The sequence below is a fragment of the Octopus sinensis genome, linkage group LG3 (genome assembly GCF_006345805.1).
Source record: "Octopus sinensis linkage group LG3, ASM634580v1, whole genome shotgun sequence".
Classification (NCBI taxonomy): Eukaryota; Metazoa; Mollusca; class Cephalopoda; order Octopoda; family Octopodidae; genus Octopus; species Octopus sinensis.
In genome coordinates this window covers 11217260-11237866 of record NC_042999.1, presented here as the reverse complement: position 1 = coordinate 11237866, position 20607 = coordinate 11217260, and the positions used below count along the sequence as shown (strand labels likewise).

The 20607-nt window shown below is 38.9% G+C and overlaps 1 protein-coding gene across 3 annotated transcripts in view; it reads right to left on the bottom strand.

Annotated features, from left to right (window-relative positions):
* LOC115209808 (glucose-induced degradation protein 8 homolog) overlaps positions 1-20607 on the bottom strand; it is an 82233-nt gene that overhangs the window by 31561 nt on the left and 30065 nt on the right. Inside the window, exon 1 of one of the 3 annotated variants that reach the window (XM_036500849.1) lies at positions 12012-12034. The exons of 1 other annotated variant lie outside the window; for it this stretch is intronic. In XM_036500849.1, the coding sequence (XP_036356742.1) occupies positions 12012-12018 (7 nt within the window). In that variant the 5' untranslated portion in view covers positions 12019-12034. Of the gene's footprint in view, positions 1-1343; positions 1356-12011; positions 12035-20607 lie in introns of those variants that run through there. One more of the 3 variants, XM_036500850.1, reaches the window with a different exon arrangement.

The window sequence follows — 20607 nt, the reverse complement described above, 5'->3', positions numbered from 1 at the left end:
GTTTGCAGGGTCTGATGCAAAAAACCCTGAGCTAAAAGCTGTGCATCACAGACCAATTGTGCAAAAAGGGGTGTTGGGTAGGACATCACAGCATTGGAAAACATGCAAATATGAGCCCAGGGGGAAAATAGAAAATGTACGAAAAAGCAATGAAAATGCAACAAGAAAACATGCAAACAAAGTGCAAAAGAAATTCAGTGGATGTAGAAGCTGGAAATCAGGTATGCAACGTACAGAATCTGTATGGATGTAGGTAATGCAAAGCTGAGGCAGTGTGCAGGAGGTGCCAGCTGGTGCAAAGCTGAGGCAGTGTGCAGGACTGCAGAATATGCACCTATTCATTTCTTTGTTTCACTCATTTGACTGCAGCCATGCTGGAGCACCACCTTTGGCCTAACAAATCAACCCCAGGACTTATTCTTTGTAAGCCTAGTACTTATTCTATCAGTCCCTTTTGCTGAACCACTAAGTTATAGGGATGTAAACACACCATCATTGGTTGTCAAGCGATGTTGGGGTGACAAACACACAGACACACATATATCATCATCATCGTTTAACGTCTGTTTTCCGCGCTAGCATGGGTTGGATGGTTCGACCGGGGTCTGGGAAGCCAGGAGGCTGCACCAGGCTCCAGTCTGATCTGGCAATGTTTCTACGGCTGGATGCCCTTCCTAACGCCAACCACTCCGCGAGTGTAGTGGGTGCTTTTTACGTGCCACCTACACAGGTGCCATGGGGGGGTCTGGCATCGGCCATGATCGGTTGGTGCTTTTAACGTGCCACCGGCACTGAAGCCAGCCAAGGCGGCGCTGATATATATATATATATATATATATATATATATATATATATACACACGCACATATTGATAAAAACGGTGAGATAACAAAAGAATGAAAGAGACCTCAATATTATGTAAATAGAGGAACTTATCTGTAAATGTAATATGTGACAATTATTCATTAGTCATGATAAAACTCCAAGTTTCGGATGCCGAGGTAGAAATTTTTCATAGCGTTGTTCCGATGGCTGGATAACTGAAGAGATGGCGGCAAGAATTTCCACCTCGGCATCCGAAACTCAGAGTTTTATCATGGCTACCGAATAATTGTCACATATTACATATATATATATATAAACGATGGGCTTCTTTCAGTTTCTGCCAAATCTACTCACAAGGCTTTGGTCAGCACAAGGCTATACTATAGTAGAAGACACTTGCTCAAAGTGCCATGCAGTGGGACTAAACCTGGAACTATGTGGTTGATAAGCAAGCTACTTACCACACAGCCATGCCATCCATATTTTAATTTTTAGGAATTAGAAAATCAGACAGGTATATCAAATACCATACAAGATAAATGATTAATTTATTAAAATTACCTCTGCCTCTAGAGAATGTATCATAATTAGTAATTAAGATTGACTGCATGTGAGGAAGGGAGATAATGTCACGATTCAAGGATTCTCCAAAGGACGGGTTTTATTGTCTGCAGATGAGAGGAGGAGAGTCACAGCCATGGACACACGTTTCTGCTTCAATGCCCCATCATCAGTATGACGATTGTCCTAATCGATCTCCTGTGGCCAAGGGACTTAGACACATAAGAAAAGGAGTAGGACACATTTATGGCCGAGGTTCCTTGCATAAATTAAAACAAAAATAACCAGTTTGCAGAGTTGTTTTAACTTTAAACATTTCACCCCAAAATATCCCAAACGAGAAAGAACTAACAGCAGTCAGTGCTTTTATTCATGGATGTAACAAATCAATGGAAATTTAAAAAATGTTTTCAGAGTCGTCATTATTGTTATTATTATTATTATTATTATTCAGAGAAAAAGATTGTATGAAAATAACGAACCTAATAGAGAGACCGTGTTAGAAAATCTAGGGTGCACAACAAGAGATGTGTGTTAAATTGAGTTATTTTCTAAAGCAAACCAACCCAGCAATAACCTGGAAAATGAACAGATGTTATCATTTAGCTGCTACTTAGAAAATGAGAGAATGAAACTGGAGTCATTTATAGAAACTAGGGTGTGTGTGTGTGTGTGTGTGTGCATGATGGGGAGTTCTAAGTAGGACTGGTGGTGGTGTACATTTATTTCTACATGCTAGCATCATCATCATCATCATTATCATTATTATTAATTACTATTATTGATAGTATTATTGTGCATTTACCTTCATTAAAAGTTACATCAGTCTTCATAAATTATTATTATTATTCATAAATTATTATTATTATTATTATGGTAACGAGCCGGCAGGATCATTAGCATGTTGGACAGAATGCTTAGCAACGTTTTTGCTTTAGCTCTATGTTCTGAGTTCAAATTCAGCTGAGGTTGACTTTGTCTTTCATCCTTTCAGGGTCAATAAAGTAAAGTACCAGTTGAATCCTGAGGGTCAATGTAACTAGCCTAACTCCTCCTCCAAAATTGCTGGCCTTGTGCTAAAATTTGAAATCATTATTATTATTATTATTATTATTATTATTATTATTATTATTATTATTATTATTATTATTATTATTATTATTATTATTAAAGCGGCAAGCTGGCAGAATCGTTAGCACACTGGACAAAATGCTGAGCCGTATTTTGCCTGTCGCTGCATTCAGAGTTCAAATTCTGCCAAGGCTGACTTTGTCTTTCGTCCTTTTGGGGTCGATAAATTAAGTACCAGCTGAACACTGGGGTCAATGAAATCGACTCGTCTTCACCATCCCCCAAGCTGCCCTTGTGGCAAAAATTTGAAATAATAACAATAATTTATTATTATTATTATCAGCTGGATGAAATACTTAACGGTATTTCGTCCATCTCTACGTTCTGAGTTCAAATTCCACCAAGGTTGACTTTGCCTTTCATCCTTTTGGGGGGAGGGGGGGGGGGGTCAATGAAATAAGTACCAGCCAAGTACTGTGGGTCAATGTAATTGACTAGTCCCCCCCTCCACTTGTGCCTATAGTAGAAAGGATTAGCATCACCATTCTCAAGGTGGTGAGCAGACAGAATTGTTCGTATATCACATGGAATACTAGTGGCAGTCTTCTGGCTTATTCTGAGTTCAAATCCTGCTGAGGTTAACTTTGCCTTTCATCCTTGAAAGGTCGATAAAAATACCAGTCAAATACTAGGGTTAATGTATGCAATTTGCCCCTCTCTTCAAAACTGCTGGCCTTGTGCCAAAATTAGAAAAACTTACTTTTGAATCTTTGCCTGTTCTTGGAGAAAATAGTTCAACAGATGAATAGTCCACCACGACCACCACCACTCAACAGTGAAATTGGTATGGAATCTATTGGTCAGTTAAGAATTACTAAGAGACAAGTCAAAGCAGAGTGAATCATCTCACCTCCTGATTTACATCCTGACAACTCTACGAAATTATGATGCCATGACAACTGGATCAGTCACCACATATGAAGCTTTACAACGGCACATGAAAATAATACAGAAAAGAGCTGAGGGGGGCAGTGATATAAATATAGGGGGCTCATGGCTTTATGCAGTAAATTCTTTTCTAAGTTCATTTATAGCTTAAAGCATGGCTGTGTGGTCAAGCAGTTTGCTTCCCAACCACAAGGTTTCAGGGTCAGTTCTAGTGTTTGACACTTTGGACAAGCATCTTCTACTACAGCTCTGAGCTGACCAACCAAAGCCTTGACTGTAGATTTAGTAAACAGAAACGAAAAGAAGTTCATCATACATATTCACGCACACACACACACACACCATCATCATCATCATCACTGTCATCTGTTTTCCATGCTGGCATGAGTTGGACGGTTTGACTGGGGACTGGTGAGCCAGAAGGCTGCACCAGGCTCCAATCTGACCGGGCAGAGTTTCTACAGATGGATGCCCTTCCTAATGCCAACCACTCCGAGAGTGTAGTGAGTGCTTTTTATGTGCCACTGGCATTGACCATGCTTGAATAGTGCTTTTTTCATGCTAGTCGGGCAGCACTGGCATTGGTCATGCTCAAATGGTGTTCTTTACGTGCCACATACATCCTAGACTTGACGTGTTGGTTGTCAACGAGAATCACCGTCATACAAGCCATGTTCATTTCCAGTCTTCTATGGAAACATGTCTAACCCATTAACATTCAAACTGGCCAAATCCGACTCGAAATGTTGTTCTCCCTGTTTTATGTTCACACTGACTAGATCTGGCCTCTTACACCTACCCAACAATGTCATTCAAATCATAAACAATCACATCATAGAAATCTGAAAGCCACAAGACAATGCATGATTAATACAAAATAACGTGAATGAATATTTGAGAGAGTAATCTGAATGCTAAAGGGAAAGATCACCTTACTTGGAAACAGGTGATGGTTGGTGACAGAGAGGGCATCCAGCTGTACAAAATCTACCTCATCAAATTCTGCCTGACCCACACAAGCATGGAAAAGTGGGCATTAAATGATGGTTCTAAAAATGGGAGTGTGTGTGCATGTGTGTGTGCGTGTGGAGGGGAACATAATTTTGTTATGAAGATTCTTCAGAATCAAGATGCACCAATTCATAGGATGTTAGAAATGGCTAAATATGTCAAAAACAGAGCTCACAGTAGTGAAATAAATAACACTAAAGATATTCAGTGTTGGTAGGATACAGCGTGTGTGTGTGTGTGTGTGCGCGCGCGTGTGTGTGTGCATGCATGTGTGTGTGTGTGTATGTGCACGTGTGCGTGTGTACACACATACATCTCTCTAGTGCAAAGAAGTTTTATTGCAAAAACTCATTGGACAAGAGATATCAATGGCAACAAAAGCCTAATTCCCAAGACTGAATCAATGATATCCAAATTAAGAAAGGAAAATATACATTCCATTAACATGCTGCTCTCTATTCTTACAGAATGTTCCATATTTATTTCTTTATTACCCACAAGGGGCTAAACACAGAAGGGACAAACAAGGACAGACAAAGGGATTAAGTCGATTACATCGACCCCAGTGCATAATTGGTACTTAATTTATCGACCCCGAAAGGATGAAAGGCAAAGTCGACCTTTGCCAGAATGTTCCATATTGACTAGAAAATGTTCCATCATTAATATTTGTGTGATTAGTCTGATTAAACATTTACAATCAGTCAGTTTGATTGATGTACAACTAATCAATCGAGAGAACAATTATAAATGCAGTGATTTACTTAAATTTTTTTTTACTTAAATTCCAAAATGAGTTTGTTTTCATTTTGTTTTTATTTTCTGACAGAATAGTTTCTTTTATGTTTTACAAATTCTAAACTTTGGTTATTAAGTAACAGGTATTTTTTTTTTCATAGCTAAGCCTAATTACTGCCTAATTAAGCATGAAACGGAGGGAAAGGATTATGATATACACAAGTAATTAAAACTGAAGTAAAAAGTGTACCTGGGTATAATTAGCTGACTTATTTACATAATCTACATCAAAATATAGATGGACAACTACAGATTAAATTAAGTGTACTGTCACTTATCACCCCCCCCCTTCAGTTTTTCCTCTTGCCTTCTCCCCCATCATTCATTCAGCATTAATCACACCTGTTATTCATGACATTAACCTCTACCTCCATCTCTCACATATGAAGTCATCTACCTACGCCCCACTCCCATCTTTGAGAAGAAAATCCTTATTTTCTTTCCAGCTACTCCCACCCATAGCAGGGCCCCTGTGCTTGTTCCCCTCTTACACCTCAGCTGCTTACCCCTTTAGCATAAAGCCCTCTCTCCCACTAAAACATCATTCAGTTGAGGGAGGATTCCTTTGCAAGTTACTTGGCCACCTCACTGGTGGTGGTGTCATGAAAAAAAAAAGGCACCCAGTACCCTCTGTAGAGGGGTTGATATTAGAAAGGGCTTCCAACTGAAGACACCATGCCAAAGCAGACATTAGCACTCAAGACTGTCTTGTTGGGTCCTGTCAAGCCATCCAACCCACGCCAGCAAGCGAGACAGACATTAAATGGTAGTAATGAGAACTTTTTTAAAAAGATTTACAACTCGTTAGTAAAAAAAAAGAAACAAAAAACCCAAAGTGGTACAATTTAAGACAAGATGTACAGGATGGAAGTTGACACCTGCTTCCAATCTCATTAGCCTCTAGTTGCAGGCAGGGGTAGGACAGATCCAGCGGTACAGGAGTTTTTCCACATCTAGTCTGACTTCCACCACCACAGATTTGCTTGTCAGTTGTTTGACCTTAACCAGTTGAGCATGTCCCTTAGTGGCTGACAATACGTGCATCTCTGATCACGAGCAGAAGTAGTGGGGGAGCATCATAGCTGTGTGTCGAGAGGGATTCTTTGGGGTTTGAATAATTTGCCTCTGGAAACATAAGTGTTTCGTTCAACATCCTTAAGCGACCCTTATTCAGGGATCTTTTGAGCGGGATAGGTTACTCGACTAGAAGAAAATTCTAACTGGGCCCCACCTGCAAGGTCATGTGCTGTTTATCTTGATATGAGATCACCATGTCGAGCACATATGGTTGTGATGCATGTGCCTGGTGTACCCTTATCAGATGGGTAGTCATGATGGGTATACTGGGCTTCGTATAATTGTACTCCAGTGTCACTTTGATGGCATGCACTGCTCTCTCACTCAATAATAATAATAATAACAAATCTATGAGAAGCCACCTTCTTTCTAAAGCCTGCATACCTTCTACGTACCTCTGATTCTCTCCTTCTCTCTTCCCAGATATCCTTGATAGCTTTTTCACTTCTAACCCAACCCCTGAACAACAACCACAATCTTTGCTCCTATTGGGCTGTCTGACCAATGGTTTAATAGGACTATCCACCCTACAACCAGGTACTATAGCACTTTGAGTCAGCTGACTGATCAGTGCTCCACTCCTGAACTTATCCAGAACAGCTCAGTGGGTAACAGAAACTATATTGCTGGGCATGTTCCTAATATTGTTGCTGGATGCCCTTCCTAACGCCAACCACTCCGTGAGTGTAGTAAAAAGCACCCACTACACTCACAGAGTAGTTGGCATTAGGAAGGGCATCCAGCCGTAGAAACACTGCCAAATCTGACTGGGCCTGATGAAGCCTTCCGGCATCACAGACCCCAGTTAAACCGTCCAACCCATGCTAGCATGGAAAACAGACGCTAAATGATGATGATGATGATGACACAACTCAAAGTCTATTTCGTGGTCCACTTCTAGCTGAGCTGCAGCTGTTCAGGAAAAGAAATGGAGAGCTTGAATTGTTTTTGATTCTCAGAGTAAATAAATATATTGAGTTCCATGAAACATGAAAAAGAATTGTTTTTCTGCTTTTGTTTACTATTAGAAAACTGAGGCGCTTGTTTGGATGGGAGTTTTTTTTTGTTTTTTTTTGCCTTTCAGTCATTTGACTGCGGCCATGCTGGAGCACCGCCTTTAATCGAGCAACTCGACCCCGGGACTTATTCTTTTGTAAGCCCAGTACTTATTTTATCGGTCTCTTTTACCGAACCGCTAAGTAACGGGGACATAAACACACCAGCATCGGTTGTCAAGCAATGCTAGGGGGACAAATACAGACACACAAACACACACACGCACATATATATATATATACATATATACGACGGGCTTCTTTCAGTTTCCGTCTACCAAATCCACTCACAAGGCTTTGGTCGGCCCGAGGCTATAGTAGAAGACACTTGCCCAAGGTGCCACGCAGTGGGACTGAACCCGGAACCATGTGGTTGGTAAATAAGCTACTTACCACACAGCCACTCTTGCGCCTGGGATTTTTTTTTGCCTTTCAGCTTTTGATCCTTTAATATTTAAACAGGCCCATATCAGGCTCAAAAATTCTACTTGTTTCAAGTTCACACTGGCCAGATCCAGCCTCTCACACCTCCCTTGCAATGTCATTTTAAATAAATAATCACAACACTGAAGTCTCAAAGTTATGAGATAATCCAGGATTAATTTTTAAAAATGTGAATAAATAAGGATTACATTTGACAGGATAATCTCAATGCTAAATGCAGGCACAGCAGTGCAGTTAGAATTGCTTCCCACACTTTCACTGTGTGGCACCTTAACGAAGCATCTTCTATTATAGCCCCACCCCCCACCCCGCCAGCTGACCAAAGACTCGCGGCGGAATTTGATAGACAGAAACTGAAAGAAACCTTCTCTGTGTCCCCTACCCTTGTCTTGATGATTGCCAATGAGAATCCCCACCATGCAAATGAGGTTCACTTCCAGTCTTCCATGAAAAACATGTTCAGCCATGTGGAACTGTTACCTTACTTGGAAACAGGTGAGGGTTAGCAACAGGAAGGGCACCTGGTTGTAGAGAATCTGCTTCAATGAATTCCATTTAATCTCTGTTAGCATGGGACGGGGGATGGGGGGTGATGAATGATGAATGATAATTATAAACTTGCCAGAGAAAATATGGACCAATTCTTTCTCTACTGCAAGAGGAGAGGGAAAAATATTTAGAAAAGAATTAAACAAACTCAAAAATTGAAAAATTAAATGTTTCTTTATTTTCAAATAATTGCCTGCCAAAGAAAACTTTCACTTTCTCTGTGTATGGTGATAAAGTAAGTATATAATTATATTATGAACACTGACTATTAGAGAAATATAACAATGAAGCCCTTTAATTTATTATATTTTAATTAATTCAATCTAATGAGGAAATAACGACAATAATAGTTTCATAGTAAATATGTCACTTTTCATTAACAATGAAAGAGAAATCCAAAATCCAAAACTTTACACAGGCACACATTTCTTTATCAATACAATAATCCTTTTGACTATCATCATCATCATCACGGGTGTCATGTCCCTCCCCACCCTCACCCGTGATGGGTGAAAATCCGCAAAGTAGAAACAGTACTGTACATCATCATCATCGTTTAACATCCGCTTTCCATGCTAGCATGGGTTGGACGATTTTGACTGAGAGCTGGCGAACCATATGGCTGCACCAGGCTCCAGTTTCTACAGCTGGATGCCTTTCCTAATGCCAACCACTCTGAGAGTGTAGTGGGTGCTTTTTACGTCCCACCTGCACAGGTACCAGGGGGGTCTGGCATTGGCCACGATCAGTTGGTGCTTTTAACGTGCCACCGGCACAGAAGCCAGCCATTATTTTTATAATTTGCAGAAGATTATTTTATTATTCTTTTATCTAATATTTAAGCTTTTTCTAAACTCTCCCCACATTCTTCATAATTTCATTTTCCCCACACTACGTGCGATTCTTTGTTTACTCATCTACGTTACACTATATGTGTTTTCTTTTAATATAATTGAATTAATGTGTTATACAGTGCTGTACTGTATTTTTATTTATTAATTTATTAATTTTCAGGCATGAAAATGCATATTTTACCACATAAATAATTAAAATCTCAAAAAATATAAACACCTATTGGTTGCAGAAACCCACAATATACTGAGGAATTCCCGATATAAATTTACATATATTATCAAAAAAAAATCTGCAAAGTACTGAGGGTGCGATAGGTGAACCACAATCTGTAAAGTAATTACTATATTTAGCAGAAGCAACAAAGTGACATGTATATATATGAAAAAATAAAGAAAAATTATTTTTAAAAATAAAATCCTAAAAAAAAAAAAAAAAAAAAAAAACTAAACACCAGTATTTGCAATTAGAAAGGGACAAATTATGAACAAAGGATGGTCAATAAAAACCTTTTTTTTCTTCTGTCGATATTCACTAAGAATGGGTTTAATTCTTCCTACACAATCTACACCCATGTAGCCTTATTTGGAACACAGGTTTAGGGAGGGCTTGGGCTAAGATTACATGCCCTTCCCCTCCATTGGTCTGTTGAAGTTTAGACAGGGTCACGTGATAACTAGTTGGTGCTGGCTGCTAGAGCCTATCAGTGAGTATTTAAAGGGGAATTCGGCAGGACTGACACTCATTGATGCTGCATCGAAGAGACCAGGCAACAGAAGGGGAAAGAAGAAATGCACTCAACACCAGAACTGAATACATCTCCAAAGGGAGGGGAGGGCACGTCGAAAATGGTAGAGGAGTAGGGGCCGAAACTGGACACGGTTCCTCCTGATGATGTCTTTAGCCACTGGATCCTATAAAGAAGCCGTTGAGGTAGCAACCCACAAAACGCAGTTGGAATTGCTCAGATAACACAGTCCACCCCAATGTGAACCAATGCTACGCTTATTGGTTTGTGGTAACAAGGGTTGGCAAACAGTTGAAAGATTCTGCTGGGACCCCAATAACGTGGCCCACTCACTACCCACAATGCACTCATTTACTGCTGACTGTGCTGCAAGGCTGTGTACTTTGTATATGGCTTTTCAAACTTGAAATTCATCACCATGGGGCCAGAGGACAGAAAAAAATATGAAGGCACCTGATCCTAACAAATGATGGAGATGAGTGAATTCTCTACAGGAAAAAGCAGAGATGATTGAGAAAATATGGAATGGTGGAAGCTTTGCTGCTCTGAGTCTACCATTCCTTGTTATTTACTAAGAACACGGAGAGGATTCCTTAATTGGAGTGTGTTTACTGGAAGCAACCCCCACCCCATGTCAGCACCAATGATAGACCTGTGCCCTTATTATGTCTAGTTGTTGTTTTACCACATTGCCTTTTTGAAAGATTACTAAAGATGTCCAGATCATAGACGGACGTTTTTTTGTCTTTGAGTTTCATCATCATCGTTTTAACATTTGCTTTTCTACGCTTGCAAGGGTCGGAAGGAGCTTATTGAGGCAGATTTGCTGTGGCTGGATGCTCTTCCCCTCACCAATCCTAACTTGTTTTCAAGCAAGCTAATGTTTTCCTATGGCCAGACATGTTTCTCACAGAATATTGGAAATGAACGACACTGCTTCTATGACAGTGACACTCATTTACGACTATCACACAATGGCAAAACAAGGAAACACACACACACACGATGAGCTTTCTTCAGTTTCCATCTCCCAAATCCACTCACAAGATTTTGATTGGCCCAAGGCTATAGCAGAAGACATTTGCCTAAGGTGTCAAGCAGCTGGAGTGAACCGGAAGCCTTGTGGTTGGGAAGTAAATTTCCTTACCACACCTATTCCTTTACTGCCCACAAGGGGCTAAACACAGAGAGGACAAACAAACAGATTAAGTCGATTATATCAACCCCAGTGCGTAACTGGTACTTATTTAATCAACTCCGAAAAGATGAAAGGCAAAGTCGACCTCGGTGGAATTTGAACTCAGAACATAGCAGCAGATGAAATACTGCTAAGCATTTCGCCCGGCTTGCTAACATTTCTGCCAGCTTGCCGCCTTTCTTACCACACCACCACATCAATACCTGTAATCTCTGAATTTCTCGTCTTTAATTAAACGTAACGGCTTTACTCTGTGGACAACAACTTTCAATCCTGTTCCCCAATGTAATTATGCTACAGACAAAAGGTTGGAGGACAAATAATGCATTTGATTTAGGTTGAGGAATTAATCAACACAGTGTTGACTTCTGATGAAATTATAGACAAAATATTTAGTGCAATGTAAAGTAGAGACGCAAAATTCACAGCAAACCCTGGGACAGTGCTGCAAGCTCAGCCTGTCGACAGCATAGGCCCCACAGTGATTGGCATGAAGACATTTGTAAATACCCTCTAAACTCTGGCTCACAGAAATACTGTCTCTTCTCTAGTTTTTATACAATTATTGGGCATCACCACCTCCACCACCATCATCATCATAATTTAATGTTTGGGTTCCATGGTGGAATGTAAACATATGTTTACCTTTTTTTATCTATTGTGTTTGTCACCATATAGGAGTGCCATGCCCATGAACATTTGAGCATGCATGTGCGGAGGCACACACACACACACACACACAGAAGTAGTAAACAAATTTGGTGATAAAGTGAAATTGATAATCTTCGTTCCACCTCCCTGCCAACACCATTTATAAATAGTATCAATGAAAGAATAATAAGGTAATGAAAGGAATAAGAGTTTCCTTACTGACCTTGCATCCACACATCTCTCCATCTTTCTTTCTCTCTCTCTCTCTCTCACTCCTTTAACCCTTTTAGCATTTAACCAGCCCAAACATTCTGCTGGTTTTATGTTGGAATTGGTCATATTCAGCCTCTCACTCCTACCCTACAATGTCATTCTAAAAATAAATAATCACATCATTGAAACCTAAAAGCTATGAGATAATGCAGGATTAATTCTTAAAAAAACTACAAATAAATAAGCATCACATTGGACAGGATAATCTGAATGCTAAACGGTTCGTTAGTGTTAATTATTTCTCTCTCTATGCCAATGTCATTGTCTCCATCTTACTCTCACACACTAGCGCAATATATTCCATACTCCAAACCCATGTTTTAGGCTACAACACCAGTTGTCCAATAACCAGAGACAATGGTGACAGAAAAACACAAGAATTATTTTAGCTTTTAAAAAGAAAACCCAAAAATATCTTAGCAAAAATAAACAATGACTGATTGCAATGTTTGACAACCGAAATACAATATTAAAGATTAAAACTTTTCTAATTCCCAATAATTTCAACATTAAATTGGGAGAGAATGGTTGTTTTAGCATTAAAAAAAAGAAGAAACATTACTAGCAAGGATGAATTAACTCTTTTGATACCAGACCTCCTGAGACAACCCTTGTTCTAGGATATAAACTTCATGTTTTAAAGTGTTTGTATTTAAATTAAAACCCATCAGAATTTGATGTAAAAAAAAAAAGACTTGTCTTCAAGTAAAGATTCAAACCCATCTGATTAACCCTTTCATCACCAACTCGCCCACCCCAAACTGCTTCTATTAACCCTTTTGATATGAACTCTTCTGAGACCATCTATGATATAATCTCCCTGTTGTGAAGTGACCTAAATTAAAACTTCCCATTAATTAATCAAGTTAATTTATGTTCTAAGCACCAACTTAATAATGACAAAGTTATTTCACTAAGTTCTTTGTTATTTTCAAATTTGAAACAAAGGCAGTGGATGTCAACAGCTGTATGGTAACAAAGGGATTAAAGGGATCCAAGCTAAGATCCTCCACCAAAATTTCATCTTGGTTAATGTTCCAAATACCAGCTTCATAAGGGACAAAACTATTTTATTGAAATCTTCATTATTTTCAAAATTAATTGAAACAATGGCAATAGAAAATATAGCGACAAAAGGGTTAAAGATTACCCCAAGACATAGGACATGTTGTTACGAAGAGATGAAGAAAATGGACCCTGAAAATAACACCTCAGCATTATCATGTGAACAATAGGTTTCTTTCGCTAAAAAAAACCCAACCACATTAAATCCTCATCATCATTTAACGTCTGTTTTCCATGCTAGCATGGGTTGGATGGTTCGACCAGGGTCTGGGAAGCCAGAAGGCTGCACCAGGCTCCAGTCTGATCCGGCAGTGTTTCTACAGCTGGATGCTCTTCCTAACGCCAACCACTCCGTGAGTGTAGTGGGTGCTTTTTACGTGCCACCGGCACAGGTGCCAGGGGAGGCTAGCAGCGGCCACGATCGGTTGGTGCTTTTTACATGCCACCGGCACAGAAGCCAGTCAAGGCGGCGCTGGCATCAGCTACGTTTGGATGGTGCTTTTTACGTGCCACCGGCACAGGTATCACAACTACAATTTCCATTTGATATTTATTTTGATTAGTAATAAAGGATAAATAATTTCACAGATGAGAGGGGAGAGAAGAGGGAGAGGGGTAGAATAAAGGGTGAGATGGGGAAGGGGGAAAACAATTGTAAAAAATTTTTAGCATAAAAAAAAACCCAAAACAGTAATTTTGGTCAGTTGACATAAAATCAAAGTTCGATTTATAGACATAAATATAATATAAAAAATCAGGTGGGATAAATTTTAGAAGTTTGTTACCATAGCAACCCCCACCCCCACTTATTGTTTTTGCTTCAAAATTAGAATAGAAAGAAAGAAAGAAGAAGAAGAAGAAACTCCTGCAGTGACTTAGTCAGAAATCTTCCAAGTTTATTAATAAATGTTGTTTGGGATGAAATGAGTCAGGCTTAGGCAGGAGAGACAGACAGACAGACACTGTGGATAGGGAAAGAAATAGCTAAATATAAATGAAATAAGGAAGGAGCAGCAGAAAGGAGGGGGGTGGAGGAGGAGGAGGAGATAGAGCAAAAACAAACAAAAAACAAACAACAACAGCAACAACAACCACCTCCTACAACTGAGTGACAATCAAATTTTCATACTTAAAATGACAGATTCATCACCAATTTTATAGCAAAAATTTTTGTTCATTGTGCCACATATTGAGGAAAACTCCTGTTAGCAGCATTCCAACTGTTTTTGAGGGGTTCTTTGATTTCTTTCTTTTTTTTGTCAATTGTTGTTCTTAAAAGAAGGTGGTGCCAAGGTTGGTGGTGGTGGGCAAGCTAAGAACCCCCTAAGCTTTCAACACTCATGGGAATTGCTTTTTTTTCTTAAAAAGAACTTGCCAGCAGTTGTTTCTGTCAGTAACAAAATAGTTTTTTTAAATAAGAAAATATTTGAAAAAATACAAGAAAACCAAAATGAGTACAAAATGAAAACATTCCGACGGATGTTTGGAATAAAAGGCAAAAAAAGGAAATGCCTGAATCATTTGCAGTTGTTCAATAGAAATGGAATGGAAGAGGAACGAGAATAAATAAATATTTAACATTTGGGTGGAGAAGAGATAAAAACAAAAACATTTACAAAAAATAATTTGAGATTAAAACCAATTGTTTTTCACACTAAATACAAATAAATCACCAGAATATTATCAATTCATTTAATGTCCATCTGGCTTGCTGGTATGGGTTGGACGGTTTAACAGGAGCTGGTAAGCCTGGGGTCTGTGCCAAGCTCCAGTGTCGGCTTTGGCATGGTTTCTACAGCCGGATGCCCTTCCAAATGCCAACCACTTTACAAAGTGGACTGGGACAACTGTGTATCTCCTCTACAGCAAGGCACCTGTCTCGGTTTCTACCAATTCAAAATTTATTTTTGTTTATAGCTATCATCATCATCCTCCACTTTTCCGAGGGAATTTATTGAAGCAAATTCTCTACAGCTGGGCACTCTTCCAGTTGCCAACCTTTGCCAGTTTCCAGGTAAGGTAATACTTCATCACCAGGTATATATACATAGAAGAGTGGAAACTAAGAACACTGCTAGCATGATGGTAATGCTTGTTTACAATTATCACGCACTGCCAAGGTAAGGAGAGAGTCTCTCACTCTCTCTCTCTCTCTCTCTCTCTCTCTCACACACACACACAGTAGGAATTCTTTCAGTTTGCACCCATTCACGAGGTTTTGGCTGAAGACCTGCCAAAGTACCACACAATGGGACTGAACCCGTAACCAATTGGCTGGGAAGGAAATTTCTTACCATACAGCCATGCCTGTGTTGAGATGACAGTAGAGCTAAGTTCAGTCCATTGTGTGGCACCTTGACCCCTACTCTAGCCCCAGGCTGACCAAAGCCTTGTGAATGGATTTGGTAGACAGAAATGAAAAGAAGCCACGTGTGTTCCTTTCTCCATGGCTTGGCATCAGTAAACAGGTGTAAATAAGCATCAGTCACACAAGAAATGTCATTTGTTTCCAATCTTCTATGAAAACAAGTCTGGCTATGGTGTGAAATATCATCTTGCCTCAAAACGGGTGAGGGGGTTGGTGACAGGAAGGGCATCCAGTCACTGAAAATCTGCTTCCCCAAATTCCCTTCAATCCATGCAAGTATGGAGAAGTGGATGTTAAAAATGGCAATGATGACACACCATTGGCAGACAGATTTTTTAGTTACAGACAATGACAGCTGAGGCTTTCCAATTACAGCAAACACATTGATTAACATGGTTTGGACAATTACCGTAAGTTGGGATAAACCATTGACATCAATTCTAAAACACCTTCCCTTTTAGCCATTTCTAATTGTTTTAGAAATCACCAAACAGTCCGATGGATTAAAGATTAGAATGTGTGTGTAGTTGCTGCTTTGTCCAGCCAGGTGTGTAAGCGAAACGTTAACCCTTTTGATATCAACCTGCCTGAGACTGTTCCTGGTTCTAGGACACTAACTTCATGTTTTAAATTGATCGAAATTAAAAGCCTTCAAAGTTTCCTGCTAATTTATGTTTCAAAAAAGGAATGAGTTCCCTTTATTAAATTTTTTGTTATTTTCAAAATTGAAAGCAAAACAACTGCCCCATCAATAACTTAAAAATCTGCTCAAGGGCCTATGTAGTATATGAAGTGGTCTGCAGTAAATGTGATACTTCTTATGTTGGGAGCATCATCAGAAAACTGTACATCCATTTCAAAGAACATGTGTAAATAAACATATGAATCCTTAAACACCAGCAAAAGTGCCAGACCCAGGGGTTTACCATATCAGAGCCACAGAATGCAACACAGTCAATCTTTGAATCCTAATTAATTAGTTTAAACCTTAATTAAACAACAGACAAGGACGCATGAAACTGACTGGTTACTATAACAACGCCCATCTACACATCTCTCTACTGCCTCCCACACATCTGAGTAAAGATAACAGCTTTATACTGTCTCTAGACTCCACCCTCACTGTGTCCTGATGAAGTGGTTCTAACCCCAAAATATCAAAGAAATACAAAAGTAAAACATTAACTGTTCCGTTTTTCATTTTTGCATTTCATTTAGCATTGTTTCAGCTTTTTAACAAGTTTTAATCTTATTCTTGTATTCATTTGAGAACAAGGGGTGGGGAAATTCTAGTAACCTTAAAATATTATCAAGTAATTTCTGAGCAAATATGAACCAATGTGGAGATATCAGTGCTGAAACTAACACCACACACAACACACCACATATAATTATTTTTAAATGCCATTTGCTGACATTTTTTTTTTCTTTTTTTGTGAAACATATTAAACTTTACCAATAATCATCTTGTCTCTCAATGGCATATGTTCAATTTTGGAATTCTTATTTCCTGTGCCAGATGGCTGCAAGCCAACATGCTTGCCATGTTTATATGTATATATATATGTGTGTGTGTGTATAGTTTATCAACGTCAATTATTCATCAAATGAGCATGGATCTTCTAACCAGCATCTGTGTCACCACAGCCTTCATCCTGAACACACACACAATCAAATAACAGACAAATATAGAATCCTCAAAGAATTCTTTAAAAACATTGAAACTAAAAATACATATGAGATTAAAATAATTATAAGCAAATAAAGCGGGGGGGGGGGGGGTCAAGTGGGGTCCTGCAGCAGAAAATGCTATGAAAAAAAAAACAGAATTATCAGATCAAACATTGAATGCAAATCAAAATGGTTATATTGGAGTGTTCCTTGAAGGTTATCAAGTCTATTGTCATCATCATCATCATTAACATCCATCCACCATGCTGGCACCGAGTTGGAAGTTTGACACGGTCTGATGGGTTAAAGGACTGCAGCGGGCTGTAAGGCCTGTTTACACATGTCACTTCATCAACATTTTAACGTCTACTTTTCCATGTTTGTATGAATTGAAAAGAGTTGAGTTGAGGCAGATCTTCTTTGGCCAGACAGGCTTTCACAGAAGAGAGGAAATGAATGAAACTGCTTGTATGACAGTGACACTCATTTACAACTGGAAACACAAACACTCACACATGTATAGATGTGTGTGTGTGTGTGTATAAAGACCCCCTTCAATCATGAATAACCACGGGATTGCACCTAGAAAGATCCCCTCCAAGGCGCAAGTGCAGGGAATGTTATTTATGGAAGACCAGCAGTCAGCCATGCATACCAGCCTCCACTCTCCATGCCACTGGTGTTACCCAAGGGATGGGCAAAGGCCAATACAACCTGGCACCTGTGACATTGCAGCTTATTTCTACAGGTGAGTGAACTGGAGCAACATGAAATAAAATGTTTTGCTCAAGAACACGAAACACACAACCCGGTGCAGGAAGCGAACTCACTATCTCATGATTGTGCACCCAATGCTCCAACCATTGAGCCGTGCACCTTATATATGAATGATAATGTGTACCCATGGTTGCAGCATGTAGAAAGCACTTGTGTTGGTGCCACGTAGAAAGCCCCCAGTATGCTCTGTAAAGTGGTTGGTGTTAGGAAGGACATCCAGCCACAGAAACCTTGCCAAAACAGACATCTGCAGCTCTTCAGTTTGCCAGCTCCTGTCAAACCATCCAACCCATGCCAACATGGAAGGCAGACATTAGATGATGATGATGATGGTTTCTTTCAGTTTCCATCTTTGAAATCCAACTAACAAAATTATCGTCAGGCTATTTTGATTTTGAAAATTCAAGACAGGCTGAATTATCAGATTCCAAAATGTTTACCCTTTGCTCTTTCTACAAAAAATTGATATTTTATGTTTTCTTTCAACTTTTATCCAACTCAGAATTTTTGATGCTGATTATATCAACAATGTCCTTCAAAGAGATTTTTAAGGTTACATTCAGGGTACAATAGAGCAAGGGATACAAATATCATAACAAGACAAAATAAGGAAGTCAATACGAAGGATTTTACAAGACAAAATGTTTGTCATAGATAATCCATATTTTACAAAAGAATCTGGAAGAATTTATTTAACAATAAGTACTAGGTAATTCAAAAGTTTACAACTCGTATTTAGTTTTCAGATTTTGGTTTAATAAAAACCCTTAACCCTTTTGATACCAACCCAGCTGAAACTGCCTCTGGCTCTGTAGTACAAATGTCTTGTTTTCATAAGTTTTGAATTAAAATCTTCCACCAAACCATAGTTGCAATTTATGTTCCTAACACTAGCTTAATGATAACTAAGTTATTTGACTAAATTCTTTGTTATATCAAAAATTAATTGAAAGAAACACAGAGTACCTCAACAGAAATATGGTAACAGAAGGGTTAAGGCATCCATTTCTTTCAAAGGTCCTTCCTCCACCTGTCTAAAGGACTAATATTTTGTGCAATGTCCTCTTATTCTGAAATTCCTGAACCATTGTAGAGTCTGTTCCCTACAAGTCACTTCATAACTTGCGCGTGGCTGGTGGAGAGCTGATCTGATTCGGGTCTGTTCAAAGGATTAGATAAAGACCAATACAGATACTTCGGTAATGTTTAACATTGATGTGATCTTTGGCACTAAGAGTTCTCTGAATAATGGCAGACTGAATGCCAAAAAACTTGAACTTTGATAAGCTTCTTTCATTCTTTAAATTTAATTTACTATGTACAACACAGCAGCAGAAGGCCCTCACACTGAACTAAAAGGATATTTCCAGCAAACCTTTAAACATGAGCATAACAATTTTTTTCATCAAGTTATGATGAAAAAGATATCAGACTCATTCAAAATTAAATCCTTGATTAGATCAGTCTAATAATAAAGGTGCAGATCAATTTCTTATATCCTGTGCATGGTATCTTTAACATGGGAAACCAACTCAATTTCTGCCTGAGTTTATTTTACCAATATTAAGTGAGCAACCATCATCATATGCATAAGTGCTAACAGAACATGAACCCAATTTTGTTTCAGAAGTCTTATTGTGCAAAAATTACAATAAGCATTCCATTTCAACATTCTATTTGCAGTCTAATGGTATCCTTTTGGGTATTTGTTTAGTAAAAATTAAGGTTACAAATGTCTACAAGCAACATTCTTCTTCCAAAATTACTAAAGAGATCCATTACTAAAGTTTCTTTCACTGACAAAGAATGATGTAGACATGAGAGTTTGTCATCTTCTGCCTCCCTGTATGGGCCCTGTTTATGTGATTAGATCACAAACAAGAAATTATACCCCTATTAGAAAGGAAGGTATACTTTGGGGTTAATCTAGTGATCAGCTTAACAGGTTTCATCAATGTGAAATCTAAGTATATTTGGCAGTTCAATTTCCCTTTAATCTGCCAAATTATGGACTTCAACCAGGTGTCACAATATCAAAATATCTCCTCAACTCTTGAAGACAATTTAGAGGTCAAAAATTGATTTTTGACAAAATTTTAGTCCAAAAAACATGTGCCCATGCCCTTGCATGGCCACCATTCAAGAGAAAAAAAGCCAAAATTGTTGGCAAAATTCCACAAGAAGGTTTCGTCTCTCCACTGTGTCAGGGTCATATTAAAAGGGTCAGGGAAGACTAATTTTCAGAAAGGATGCATTATCAATGGAAATGTCGCAAGTTGACCATTTTAAAGAATTAGAGAGCAAGACACACGCTCATACTCTGAAGTACAATGGCTGTGAGGTGAATGTGCCAGGGGCTACCAGGGGCCACAAGATCACAAGTTCAATCTAGGTTAATGTGCCAGGGGCAACTAGGGACTACAAGATCACAAGTTCAATCTAGTTACAGCTATTGTGTTATTTCTAAGAACAGAAAAAAAAAACCCTGCCACCCCTGGTTTCCTGGCTGGAGTCTAATTTTCATTCCTACTTCACAGTTTGAGTGAGGGGCAGGAGAAAGGGTATAAGGGCATCCAATTGTGAAACAGCTCCAACAAATAGTCTATCCTTAGAAAAGTAGGAAAATAAATGTAAGAACAAATTCTTACACAAAATAATTTCTAAG